Source organism: Crinia signifera, chromosome 11 (assembly GCF_055691185.1).
Source record: "Crinia signifera chromosome 11, ASM5569118v1, whole genome shotgun sequence".
Lineage (NCBI taxonomy): Eukaryota > Metazoa > Chordata > Amphibia > Anura > Myobatrachidae > Crinia > Crinia signifera.
Genome location: NC_139227.1, coordinates 91,451,649 through 91,464,672, shown reverse-complemented (window position 1 = coordinate 91,464,672; position 13,024 = coordinate 91,451,649). Strand labels below are relative to the sequence as shown.

Genomic DNA, 13,024 nt, shown 5'->3' with positions numbered 1-13,024 from the left:
TGGGTACGATGTGTAAACATAATTGCAGCCTAGGACCTATAAGGTGAAGCAGAACAATATAAAAAACAAACAGAAATAAGTCCCAAGGCGCAAAGCCCTCCTTCAGCCGGATCCACAGAACTGGGTCACCACTCAACCCAGAATGTAAGGAAGCTTGTCTGGAGAAATGGACCAATGGGCGATGGAGGGTAGTATACACAAATCTCCGGTGTGTCTCTCAGGATCAGGAGATATATATATAAAAAAATGAAGGCAAGTATCAGCAATGATGTCGTCAAGTATTAGGAATATGAAATAGGTTCCACACCGTGGGTAACTACATGCGTACCCCAACTCACTATTAGAAAAGTAGAGGGGTGCTCATAAAGGTATCTTTTCCTTTACAGGTTCACCACGCGTGCAACACCAAGATAAGGGGATGCGTACCGTACTCACACGACAAAGTATAAATACAGGCACATCTGGGTATCTTTTAAGGAAAGTGTGGTCCTCTCAGGGAATATCACAACTCCATATGCGGTATAGAAAAATCAGAGAGCCCGCTTTTATAGGTAGATACAATTTATTTGGAACAGATAAAAATATACTGGGATATGCTAGATGGAAACAGAACACGGTACCTTGAGGCTGGGGTATTGGCCTTATACCCCAGTCTAACACCGTCTGCAAGCACAAAAATCCCAGTGGTATCACAGCAAGTGCGCTCCTCTCCTCCAACGCGTTTCGACAGGGAACCTGTCTTTCTCAAGGCATGGAGAGGAGTGATCAGAAGGCCATATTTATACTTATGCACATCGCAATCAATTAAACTTACTTCCGCCGGAAGCGTTAAGCGAGCGGAAGTTGTATTAGAAAAACATAGATCAGAACTAGAGTATACTGGCTCCTTATTATTGAGCCTGAATGTAACGTATACTGCATAGTGGCCCGCTGTTTAAGCTGGGGAATTTAGAAGGTATTCACCTGGACGGAATACGGCTTATGGTGAAATCTCCGGGCGCAATGGAACGCACACAGACAACGTGTGGAACGCATTGCGGCTTCCGGCGTATACATCATTTCCGGGAGCGGGGTAATCACAGCGTCCGTCTCCTGACGCTGTGGAACGCACCGCTTCAAAGTGCTGGACCGCAGACGTCACTTCCGCATGTCGCGGTCCAGCGCCGTACTGATCATAGACTACAGCCTCATTGGTCAGCTATATAAAAGCTGGCCATTGCAATACGTCTTTAGGGGGCCTGATTCAGCGCTGTATATACAGCGATGGAATTTAAAATGACATGTGTCCATAGGGGGCCTGATTCAACGCTGCGTATGCAGCAATATTATTTAAAGTGACATGTGCATAGATGTCATTATGTGCTCGTGTAACCGACTATATGTGGGAAAGACCACCAGGACCTTGAAGATCCGGTGGTCCGAACACATTAGGAATATAAAAAAGGGTAATCCGGATCACCCATTCTCACTGCACTTTAAGGAATCCCACCAATGTTCCCCAAACCATATCAAAGGATTTTGGGGCCTTGAACTTGTCAAGGATAATTGGCGACATAAGAACAAGGAACAGAATTTGGGCAAAAAAGAAATGAGGTGGATTTACGATTTAAACTCCTTGTCCCCTCATGGCCTTAATTCAGATTTCGAATTAAAATGGTTTTTATAATTTTTAACTTTTTTAATTATAACATCCTTTTAATTACCCCTTTTTATATATCCACTGCATTTTCTATATATCAACTGTATCTTTATATATTTGTTGTATATTCGTTATTACATTGTAAAAGCCATATTTTACTCTATGCACATGTCACTTTAAATAATATTGCTGCATACGCAGCGTTGAATCAGGCCCCCTATGGACACATGTCATTTTAAATTCCATCGCTGTATATACAGCGCTGAATCAGGCCCCCTAAAGACGTATTGCAATGGCCAGCTTTTATATAGCTGACCAATGACGCTGTAGTCTGTGATCAGTACGGCGCTGGACCGCGACATGCGGAAGTGACGTCTGCGGTCCAGCACTTTGAAGCGGTGCGTTCCACAGCGTCAGGAGACGGACGCTGTGATTACCCCGCTCCCGGAAATGATGTATACGCCGGAAGCCGCAATGCGTTCCACACGTTGTCTGTGTGCGTTCCATTGCGCCCGGAGATTTCACCATAAGCCGTATTCCGTCCAGGTGAATACCTTCTAAATTCCCCAGCTTAAACAGCGGGCCACTATGCAGTATACGTTACATTCAGGCTCAATAATAAGGAGCCAGTATACTCTAGTTCTGATCTATGTTTTTCTAATACAACTTCCGCTCGCTTAACGCTTCCGGCGGAAGTAAGTTTAATTGATTGCGATGTGCATAAGTATAAATATGGCCTTCTGATCACTCCTCTCCATGCCTTGAGAAAGACAGGTTCCCTGTCGAAACGCGTTGGCAGGAGAGGAGCGCACTTGCTGTAATACCACTGGGATTTTTGTGCTTGCAGACGGTGTTAGACTGGGGTATAAGGCCAATACCCCAGCCTCAAGGTACCGTGTTCTGTTTCCATCTAGCATATCCCAGTATATTTTTATCTGTTCCAAATAAATTGTATCTACCTATAAAAGCGGGCTCTCTGTTTTTTCTATACCCGCATATGGAGTTGTGATATTCCCTGAGAGGACCACACTTTCCTTAAAAGATACCCAGATGTGCCTGTATTTATACTTTGTCGTGTGAGTACGGTACGCATCCCCTTATCTTGGTGTTGCACGCGTGGTGAACCTGTAAAGGAAAAGATACCTTTATGAGCACCCCTCTACTTTTCTAATAGTGAGTTGGGGTACGCATGTAGTTACCCACGGTGTGGAACCTATTTCATATTCCTAATACTTGACGACATCATTGCTGATACTTGCCTTCATTTTTTTATAAATATATCTCCTGATCCTGAGAGACACACCGGAGATTTGTGTATACTACCCTCCATCGCCCATTGGTCCATTTCTCCAGACAAGTACTTAAGGAGTGAGCTGTGCGGCTATTGGACAGCCGTTTGACAGGGAGAGGCGGAGCCGCACATTACAGGCTGTAGAATCCGGAAAGATGGCGGCCGCCAGCGGAGGCGACAGAATCCAGCCGACAGTGAGTGTGCACAGCTGCGCAGTTGCCGTCGTTCCAGTCGGAGGCCTAACCAGGCACAGACACACATGGCGGTTCACGTCTCACACCACTCATGCCCTGGATGGCACCGGAGCACACAGCACCACTGTCACCACGCGGCGACAGTGCGGGAACATGTACCCCACCAATGCAAGGAACAAGAGCGGAGGTGAGCGCCAGGGTGGGAGACACGCTGATGCAGGACCTAGGGCTGGGCACAGCACAGAGGACTTGGGTAACAGCCATGGTGGTTGTGACAAAGGGATGTCAGTAAAAACTTCTGAGTGCACAAAATGTTATATATAAATATTGGTAATGAGAAAAAGTAACAAAAGCAATGTTAAGATTTATGCCAGAGAACTACAGTATGCTCAACATAATCATGGGGCAGTGATCCAGGAGACTTGCTGGTTACAATGGACACTTTATGACTTTAAAATCACTAAGGACAGCACTCCCAATAAGAGCATTCTTTTGCTGCACAAAGACTTCTGGATTTATGACCCAGAAGTCCTGCCCATGCTCCACATGGCCCTGGGAGGTTCCAATTAGATCCTGTCAGAGGAAAATGTGCTACCTCATTTCATTTTCGCCTTCTTGGAATGAAATATTTGTGGCTCATTTCCCAGGCCATACCTCCAACTGACATAGGTAGATCCTAACACATGGGTACATATTTCAATGTCTTCTCACCACCTCAAACTCAATATTTCCAAAACAGAATTATTATATTCCCACCAGCCAAGAACAGTTTCCATCGTAATATCTCCACAACTGTTGACAATCTCGACAATTGTGGGGTAGGCCCCACAAGCTCGTTGCCTAGGGGTCATCCTCGACTCTGAACTGTCCTTTGTTCCCCACATTCAATCTGTCTCCAAATCATATTACATGCATCTAAAAAAAATATATATAAAAATACGACTGTATGTCACACAAGACACTACCAAATCTCTTATCCATGCACTCATTATATCCCGCATTGACTATTGCAATATTCTCCTAACTGGTCTTCCCAAGAACAGACTCTCGCCACTGCAATCCATTTTAAATGCGGCTGCTAGGCTGATCTTCCTTGCAAGACGCTCATCGTCTGCTGATCCGCTCTGCCAGTCCCTCCATTGGTGGCCTGTATCTTACCATATTCAATATAAAATACTTCTACTTGCATACAAAGCTATTAACCACACTGCACCAGCATATATCTCTTTACTTATCACAATATATCTTGCATCTTGACCACTCTGATCTTCGTCTCTCTTCTGCAGGGATCACTAGCTCCCATTCACTATTACCAGACTTTCATCGGGCTGCTCCCACCCTATGGAATGCCCTTCCACGCACAATAAGACTCTACTAGCCTCCAAACTTTCAAATGTTCCCTGAATACTCACCTCTTCAGGCAAGTCTATAATATTTAAGTTCTACACGCATAACCCTCTGCGGCACTTATGTATTATATAGCTTTTCTTCTGGACTTGCAACTTGGTGGGACTGCTATGCTATTACTGGTGCCTGTCTCCTATAGATGGTAATCTTGCAGCAGGGCCCTCTAACCTCCAAGTCTGTCTGTTGTTACCCCGTTCGTTTTATCACTGTCTACTATTGTAAAGCGCAACGGAAACTGCTGCGCTATATACGAAACTGTAAATAAATAAATATGTGGGCTACACCAAAATTACCAATAAAACACACTGCAAAGTGGAAAAAAAAACAATATCAATAAAAAAAAATGCAATACAAATGAAAACAGTGGAAAATTCTACGATTTTATTAATTGAAACACTTGGTGCAGCATTCCGCAATAGTGACATCACTGTGGGGGTGTGTATGGCATTCCTGGATCTCTGTCTGCTGGCTCAAAAAATAATTACATTAAGTCACAGCACTTTTAGAATCTTAAAACAAGAATCAAAAATATAAATATATTTTATTTGTTTCATATATATATATAAATGACACATTTAATTGCAAAGTTTGAAGATAAACAAAACTATAATAAGATCATTTGTTTTTTACAATAGATGCACATACAGTATTTAAAAATACCCACACGGACATTCCAACTATTCCAGCTACCATTTAAACTGCTAAACCCTTATGCTGCCCATACATATGTGAGATATCGCATGCAATCATTCGATTTCGGCCACATCTGGCCGATAAATCGAATGATTGCATGCATTTTTTATCTGACATTCGACGTGATGCGTAGGCACGCCGTCGAATGTCGCATCGATAAATATTATGAGCTGCACATAATATTTATCAAATTGCATGAGCAATCGGACTCAGCGGCAGGTTCGGGGAGCGGGGCCGGGATGGGGACCGGAGCTCTGGCGGGGAGCCGGTACCTGGCTGGGGAGGCATGACGGCTGTGTAGCGGGGACCGGAGCGGTGGAGCTTTCAGGCGGCGGGACGCGGCAGAGGCAGCAGATGACTGAAACACTGGACGCCCCTCTGATTGGCTGAGGCTGCCCCTCTGATTGGCTGAGGCCGCTAAGAGAGAGCTCTCTCAGCCAATCAGCGTTTCAAAGTCACTGCTGCTGCTGACAAGTCCCACTGCTGATAAGCTCCGGTCCCGCCTACACAGCCCCACACCATCCCTCTTCCAGTACCCGATGTCTATCGCAGGATGGCATGTGACATCGGGTGCAGCACTGGGCACCACTTGATGTGATCAGATGCAATGGGACATAAACGAAAAGATCTTAATATGTATAGTTTGGAGCAGAGAAGGGAAAGGGGGGACATGATAGAAATCTTCAAATATATCAAGGGTTTTAACATAGTACAGGAGGGAAATTTTCTTCAAAGGAAAAGAAGTAATAGAACACGAGGACATGCACTGAAACTGGAGGGAGGTAGGTTCAGGGGAAATGTTAGAAATAATTACTTCACAGAAAGGGTAGTGGATAAGTGGAATAGCCTCCCATCAGAGGTGGTAGAGGCTAAAGGCCCCCATACACTAGGGCGACTTGTCCTGAGGACAAGTCGCCCCCGACATCCCCCTGAGCTTCCCCGGCTGCTCCCCGGGGGAGCTTGATTAGATTGGCACTTGATGTGCCATTTTTTACATGTGATAAATCGTCTCGATTTATCACATGTAAAAAACCCGGGGGTGGGGGCGCTACAGAGCAGGGCTGCTGGTGGGAGCAGGGGGGGCTGGGGACGCTGCGGGGGACACAGGCGGCATAGAGCCTGGCAGAGGGAGCCGGGAGCTGTCAGTACTAGAAAAAAAAGCCTATACAATGAATGGGCAGCCTGTGATTGGCTGAGCGCTCTCTCAGCCAATTGCTGACTGGCTGAGAGAGCGCTCAGCCAATCACAGGCCGCCCATTCATTGTATGGGCTTTTTTTTTTTATTCAGTGCTGACAGCTCCCGGCTCCCCCTGCCCGGCTCTATGCCGCCTGTGTCCCCCGCAGCGTCCCCAGCCCCCCCTGCTCCCTCCACCGCTGCGCCGCCCCACTAGGTCCCAAGTCGGGTGGTCGGACGTGCAGCAGGTCCGACCACCCGACGCAGATCCGATGCGCACGGGACCGCGCATCGAATCTGAGGGGACATCAAAACTAGCCAATTTTGGTCCGATTTCGGCCAGATCCGAATGATCTGGCCGAAATCTGACCAAAATCGGCTAGTGTATGGGGGCCTTAAGACAGTAGAACAATTTAAACATGCTTGGGATAGGCATATGAATATCCTTACAAAGAAATAAGGATTAAAAAGGGTTGAGATTACCTGAAGGATAAAAAAGTGGCAGACTAGATGGGCCAAATGGTTCTTATCTGCCCTCCAATTCTAGGTTTCTATGTTTCTAAGTGTATGGGCAGCATTATTTGCAGCAGATTTTATCTATTGCAAGGTCAATGGATCAAAACGTATTCCTGTTGTAAAAACAAATGTCAATGTCATTATCTTTGTTCAGGTTTATTATCTTATTAGGCTGTATTAGATTAGCCATGCACTTGTCAAACATGTAGCACTTTTCTTAGTTAACCACTTCCCTGGTGCTCCAGTGTGCAGACTGGCAAATCCAGAAAATTCACACAGCCGTGTTGCGGGGGGCACGCCGGGCAGCAGCTAATAAAGTGCTCAGCGGCGCTGCCTGGACCCGTACTGGTTTTTTTTTTAGGGAGCGCTCCCCACTGGGCAAATTTTTTTGGGGGGAGCACTCCCTAAAACCCACGACTGAAGGGGTCAATTCCTGGAAAGTAACAGAACCACTAAATATATTAGTATATTACCTGCATGGTAATAGAACATTAATGAGCTCTCATAATGTGAATTGGGGACAGTGTGTGGCATAATGTGTATTGGCAGTCCTACAATGTGACATCATTTAAATTAGGGATCTACAAGGGTTTCTAAAAAAAACTAGGGCACAATTTTAATAAGTTATGAATTTGGCACAATATGGGGCACAATATTATTAAGTTATGTATGGGGCACAATATTAATAAGTTATGTCGAGTGGTGTCTCTCGAGGGGTATAGGTTATTAGGTTGACATGCATCGAGTCGACCACTGATGTTCAACAGAGCTAAGTGGACACTTGAGAGAGGTCAACATGGCTAAGGTCGACAGTCAAAAGGTCGTCATGAGTTTTTCACAATATTTTTGTCCCGATTGTCGACATAGTCAACATGGACACCGTCAAAATGTGCCGCGTCCCCTCGCATGACTCCCTGCGCTCAGCACACTATATTATTCTCCCACCATGCCACAGTGGATGGTAGGGTACCTGTCAGCACATGTCGGCTCAAGATAATGTGAAAAACTCATGTTGACCTTTTTGACCATGCCATTGTCTACCTAATGCTTTTGTCGACCTTCCAACCCTGTCAACCTTAGCCATGTTGACCTATTTCAGGCGTCGACCTAAGCCCTGTCGACTTTCAGTGGTCAACCCAATGCATGTCAACCTAAATAGGGTCAACCTAATGACAGTATCCCCTCTCGAGAAGCATTGGGAAAGGGGCCCCCTCAAGGTGTTGCTATGGTACCCACACAAATCTGGATATGCCCCTGTCTCTGTTGAGGCTGTTCTGTATTATGGCGAACAGACTTCCAGTCCACTAGCCACCAATGTACCAGCAGTGGCGGGACCTACCGTATTGATATGTACAAGTATATCCGAGGTGTGATCGGTAGGAACACCATGCTGGAATCCTGATATTAGGTATGCTATCCGGGAGCCATTACATTACCAACTGTGCCTGTACTTGCGCAAACACCTGAACAATACTTTATACACATTCATATCAAATGAAACAAGCTTCTGGAGTGCCATTATTCGCTGGACTGAGTATTGATTTACTATTTGGCACCGGAGCAAGTTGCTGCCTTTGGGCCTTATTCTAGTTCACTCTTTCTGACAAAATCCTTCTAAGATGGACAAAACCATGTGCACTGCAGGTGGGGCAAATGTAAAATGTGCAGAGAGAATTCGATTTGGGTGAGTTATTTTGTTTCTGTGCAGGGTAAATATTGGCTGCTTTATTTTTACACTGCAATATAGATCTCACTTTGAAGTGAAACCCCACCCAAATCTAATTCTCTCTGCACGAGTTACATCTGCCCCACCTGCAGTGCACATGGTTTTGTCCATCTAAGAAGGATTTTGTCAGAAAGAGTGAACTAGAATAAGGTCCTTTGTGTTTGGAGTGCCGGCTGATTTGGACTTCATCAAATCAAATCAAATAACATTTTTAGATATATATAATTCACTAAAAGCTTATTTCCTAGATAAAGATTTCTTTTTCTGCATAACACATTATTATATATAATAAATCATGTAATTATATCCTTCCCCTCCCACTAGATACATACAGTACCTACTGTAATATCATATTTTATCAAATCAGACAAAAATGGTGAACAGAGGATTATTGCTGGACTCTCTCAGAGAAAAAGGCTAGAGATAACTCATTGTGTATGATAAATGGCTCCAGACAATTAGCTCCAAATTGTCATTTTTTAAACACATGACAGCTAGAGAATTGGAATGTGTCAGATTAGAAATAATTGGGAATAATATTTTGCAGGTGCAGAGAGGCAAGCTTCCTAGATAAAGCTTTCACATATAGCAATAGATAAGGAATAATGAGGGATTTTGATATACATTACTCTTTTTTGTAAACCAATTAATTGTAACATTCAGCAATGTAATTTCTATTGTGTACGCTTGCTTGAAATGCCTATATAAGATTGACACTGTGCAAAATAAACTCAGGATGCTTTGACAGCCCTGATCTGTATGTCTACAGTCCCTCCAGGGATGCAGTTAAAATCCCGGCGGTCGGGATCCCGGCGTTCAGAATCCCGACGCCGGAATCCCGACCGCCGAAATGCCGACACATTCTCCCTCCTGGGGTGTCCACGACACCCCTGGAGGGAGAATAAATTAGTGTGCCGAGCGTAGCGAGGCACCGGGCCCGCTGCGTGGCGAGCGCAGTTCCACGTCCCCCCCCTTGTCGGCATTTCGGCTGTCGGGATTCCGGCGTCGGGATTCTGAACGCCGGGATCCCGACCGCCGGGATTCAATACTGAATCCGTCCCTCCATCGCTGAAGATGATAGACAGACATCTGACAACACACATATAAATACCCTGATTGCTATATGATTACAGAGGTGCACAACACTTTTATTGGCAAGCTGCTCAATCAGAGGTAATGTCATTCAGGTGCCAACAGGGAGGGGTACATCTGGTTAGGAAAAAAAACCCAGACCCATACCCAGTGACAGAGATGCCTTGACGTACGGCCTGGGGGCTTAGCCCTATATCTGCAGATATATGCAACCAAGATCTCTGTATTATCTGATTATTATATGTATATTTCTCATTTAGTGTGCAATTGGATTACAGAGGTGGAAGTAATCTCTCTCTATGGACACGATCTTTGGTCCGGCACTCCAAATTGCTGAAATGGCTTCACCCGGTGCCTTCACCCCAAAGGGTTAAATATATTGCAAATGGTGTTGCAGGCATCGCAGAAATCAGACATCAGTAGTCAAATGATAGTCTCAATGCTTCATTATTTATATATCATATATCCTGATGAAATTCTATAAAGAATGAAACATTTAGATTATCATTTGACTACTGAAACTGATTTCTGGTACGCGTGCCACAAAATTTGCTGTATATATTATATATATACTGTATATATGTATGTTTATATATATATATATATATATATATATATATATATAAACAAAGAATATACCCAGCGCAAAAAGTCCTCAGTGTTAAGTGTCAATAATTCCACATCAACTCCCAGTGTGTGCAGTCTTTTTCTTTAGGATCGTGCCATAGATCCAGACATGGGGAATCTTGCGTCGGACCATAGAAGTCACGCCCAACTAGTTTCGTCACACAGAAGGACTTCGTCAGGGGGTGAAGTCCTTCTGTGTGACGAAACTAGTTGGGCGTGACTTCTATGGCCCGACGTTGGAGACGTCCTTCTTCCACCTGTGTTCCAGCCGGCGTTCCCCTCTGGTCCTGTGCGAGTGGTGCGGTGTCTTGGTCTGAGGTCTCTGCGGCTGAAGCTGAGCAGCGATGATCCCCCACAGGAGTATCCGGGCTGTGATGGTTTTATGATCTGGCTGGCAAGCATTATACTTTTAACCCCTGTGTACGTGAGCTTTATTTGATCAGTAAAATTCTGTTACTTTGTGCTCATTGGTGCGTCTTTTCTACTCTTTTTGCAATATATATATATATATATATATATATATAAACAATCGAGAAATTATTGAATTGCATCACATTTATTTACATTATCATTTATTTGAATCAAGTACATTGCTTAGCAGTCATGCCCAGGATTGCAACTTATGACCTGTCTCACTGGAGGCAGACACCTTACTAATAGAGCTATTTGCTACTGCACAGTAACCCTGCAGATTCTGACTGTGTATAATTATGAAGGTCCCCATACATGGTGCTTTTTGCGGGTGCGATGTGATGCGCCCTCCTGCGCACATCCCATCGCACAGTTCAAAAAGTATGTGCTGCACATACTTTTTGAACTAGTTTCGGATTGCATTGCATGCAAATTGTGTGCAAATCGCATGCGATGTGATCGTATTCAAAACGCATGAAATGATCTGAACTGAGTCCCAGAGTGCCCGCCATGCTGGAAGAAACTGCCCCTCCTCGCTGCCGTATCCCCTCGCAACCATGCGAAGAGTTGTGCTATGAAAAGACATTCCCCCGCATGTCGATGACCATCAAATGATTTCTCCTGGGCTTTCAAATATAAGTCGGTGAAGACCGACTTATATTTGAAGGCTACAGGACGAAGACAGGGTGGATGGCTGACGTCATATGACCCCAGCCGCCCGCCCCCGGCACACTGCATCACGGCTGCATTTGCATGAGAACATCCAGCGTTTGCATAAGGAGCCCCATGAATCGCTGGCCGTTCCCATGTCCCAGCACCGCCACCGCACCCATCCCGCCCCGCCCTGTGCAACCGCCATGCTGACTGTGCAGGTCGGCGAAGGTGACCGCACAGAAGCCCTGAACATGCACATATGAGAATATGCGCATACGCAGTACTTCACCATCAGTCCCCCATGCGAACACATGCAAGGTTATTCGTTCTAATACAGGGTGTAACACTTGCAAGGGGGGAGGGGTGTCCAATTGCGAGCAGGAGCCCTAGGGCAGATAGCAGCATTGCCTCCCAGAGTAAAGCTGGGTACACATCTATACAATCCCTGTTTTCTTGCGACCGTTCGACCAACCGTAGACACGTCGGACCGTCCACAAACAACAGCCGAGACTCGCGTACCCCCCTGTACAATTTTACTTGCGACGTCCGATGTTCTCCCGTCCAAACAGTCGCAAGAAAAAGATTGTACCACTGTACACACTCTCTCGATTGTCATTGTCATTGCATGATGGTTAACACCCCTGTTGCACAGGTACTTGTAGTGCCACGTAAAAAGATATAGTCAGTCAGCACGATGACCAGAGACAGACATACGGCAAATAGCTGGGGTGCGCGTCTAGATGTAGTCAGCTGGCAGGGTGACTAGAGACAGACATATGGTAAATAGCTGGGGTGCGCGTCTAGATGTAGTCAGCCGGCAGGGTGACTAGAGATAGACATATGGTAAATAGCTGGGGTGCGCGTCTAGATGTAGTCAGCTTTTTTTTTATTGAAGTGCTTTGTTCCCGCTGCGCCGCTGCAGCGTCTTCTCTTTCCCGGCTCACTGGTTCCCTGCCTGTGCCGCCCCCCCTGCTGACAGCAGCGGCTTCCTCCTGCCCGGCTGCCTGCGCTGCCCCCCCTGCTCCCTCCTGGTAGGTCCCCCGCCAGCTGCAGTCCCCCGCACGGCTCCGGGCAGCACATAAGATTTAGAAAATCTTATGTGCAGCCTTTCCGACCTCCCGACTCCGATCCGATGCACACGGGACCGCGCATCGGGTCGGAGGGGATGTTAACATATGTGATTTGGGCCGATTTCACGGCCCGATTCATTTATACAAATCGGGTGAAATCGTGCCCAAATCGCACAGTGTATGGGGGCCTTTAGTGCTTAAATAGCAGATGCACAGGAGCCACCGATTGTGGGAGCACTAGGTCACGCAGACTATCTCTTTGAAAATATTTTCTGTATAGCAGACACCCAGGAGAGCACATTTTTTCAGTAGATAAAGGAAGTAAACGACAGAGTTTATCACAGTGTAGGACCACCTGGGGTAACCGGTCCCATTAATTAATGTATACGCTAAGGCAAAAAATATTGATTTAAATTAATTGGGACCCTAATCATTTACTTTCGCCGACAAAATTAATTTGTTGTATGAATAATAAGTCAAAACAGCGAATGCGCTCAGTTTGTGTAATAATGTTTAATTATATTTTTTAA

The 13,024-nt window shown here is 45.5% G+C and overlaps 1 protein-coding gene across 1 annotated transcript in view; it reads left to right on the top strand.

The window, feature by feature from the left end:
* Positions 1-3,085: 3,085 nt before the first annotated feature.
* LOC146045109 (4-galactosyl-N-acetylglucosaminide 3-alpha-L-fucosyltransferase FUT6-like) overlaps positions 3,086-13,024 on the top strand; it is a 44,323-nt gene continuing 34,384 nt past the window's right edge. The window contains exon 1 of the mRNA XM_083163787.1: positions 3,086-3,408. Within this exon, the coding sequence (XP_083019913.1) occupies positions 3,086-3,408 (323 nt within the window). The remainder of the gene's footprint in view (positions 3,409-13,024) is intronic.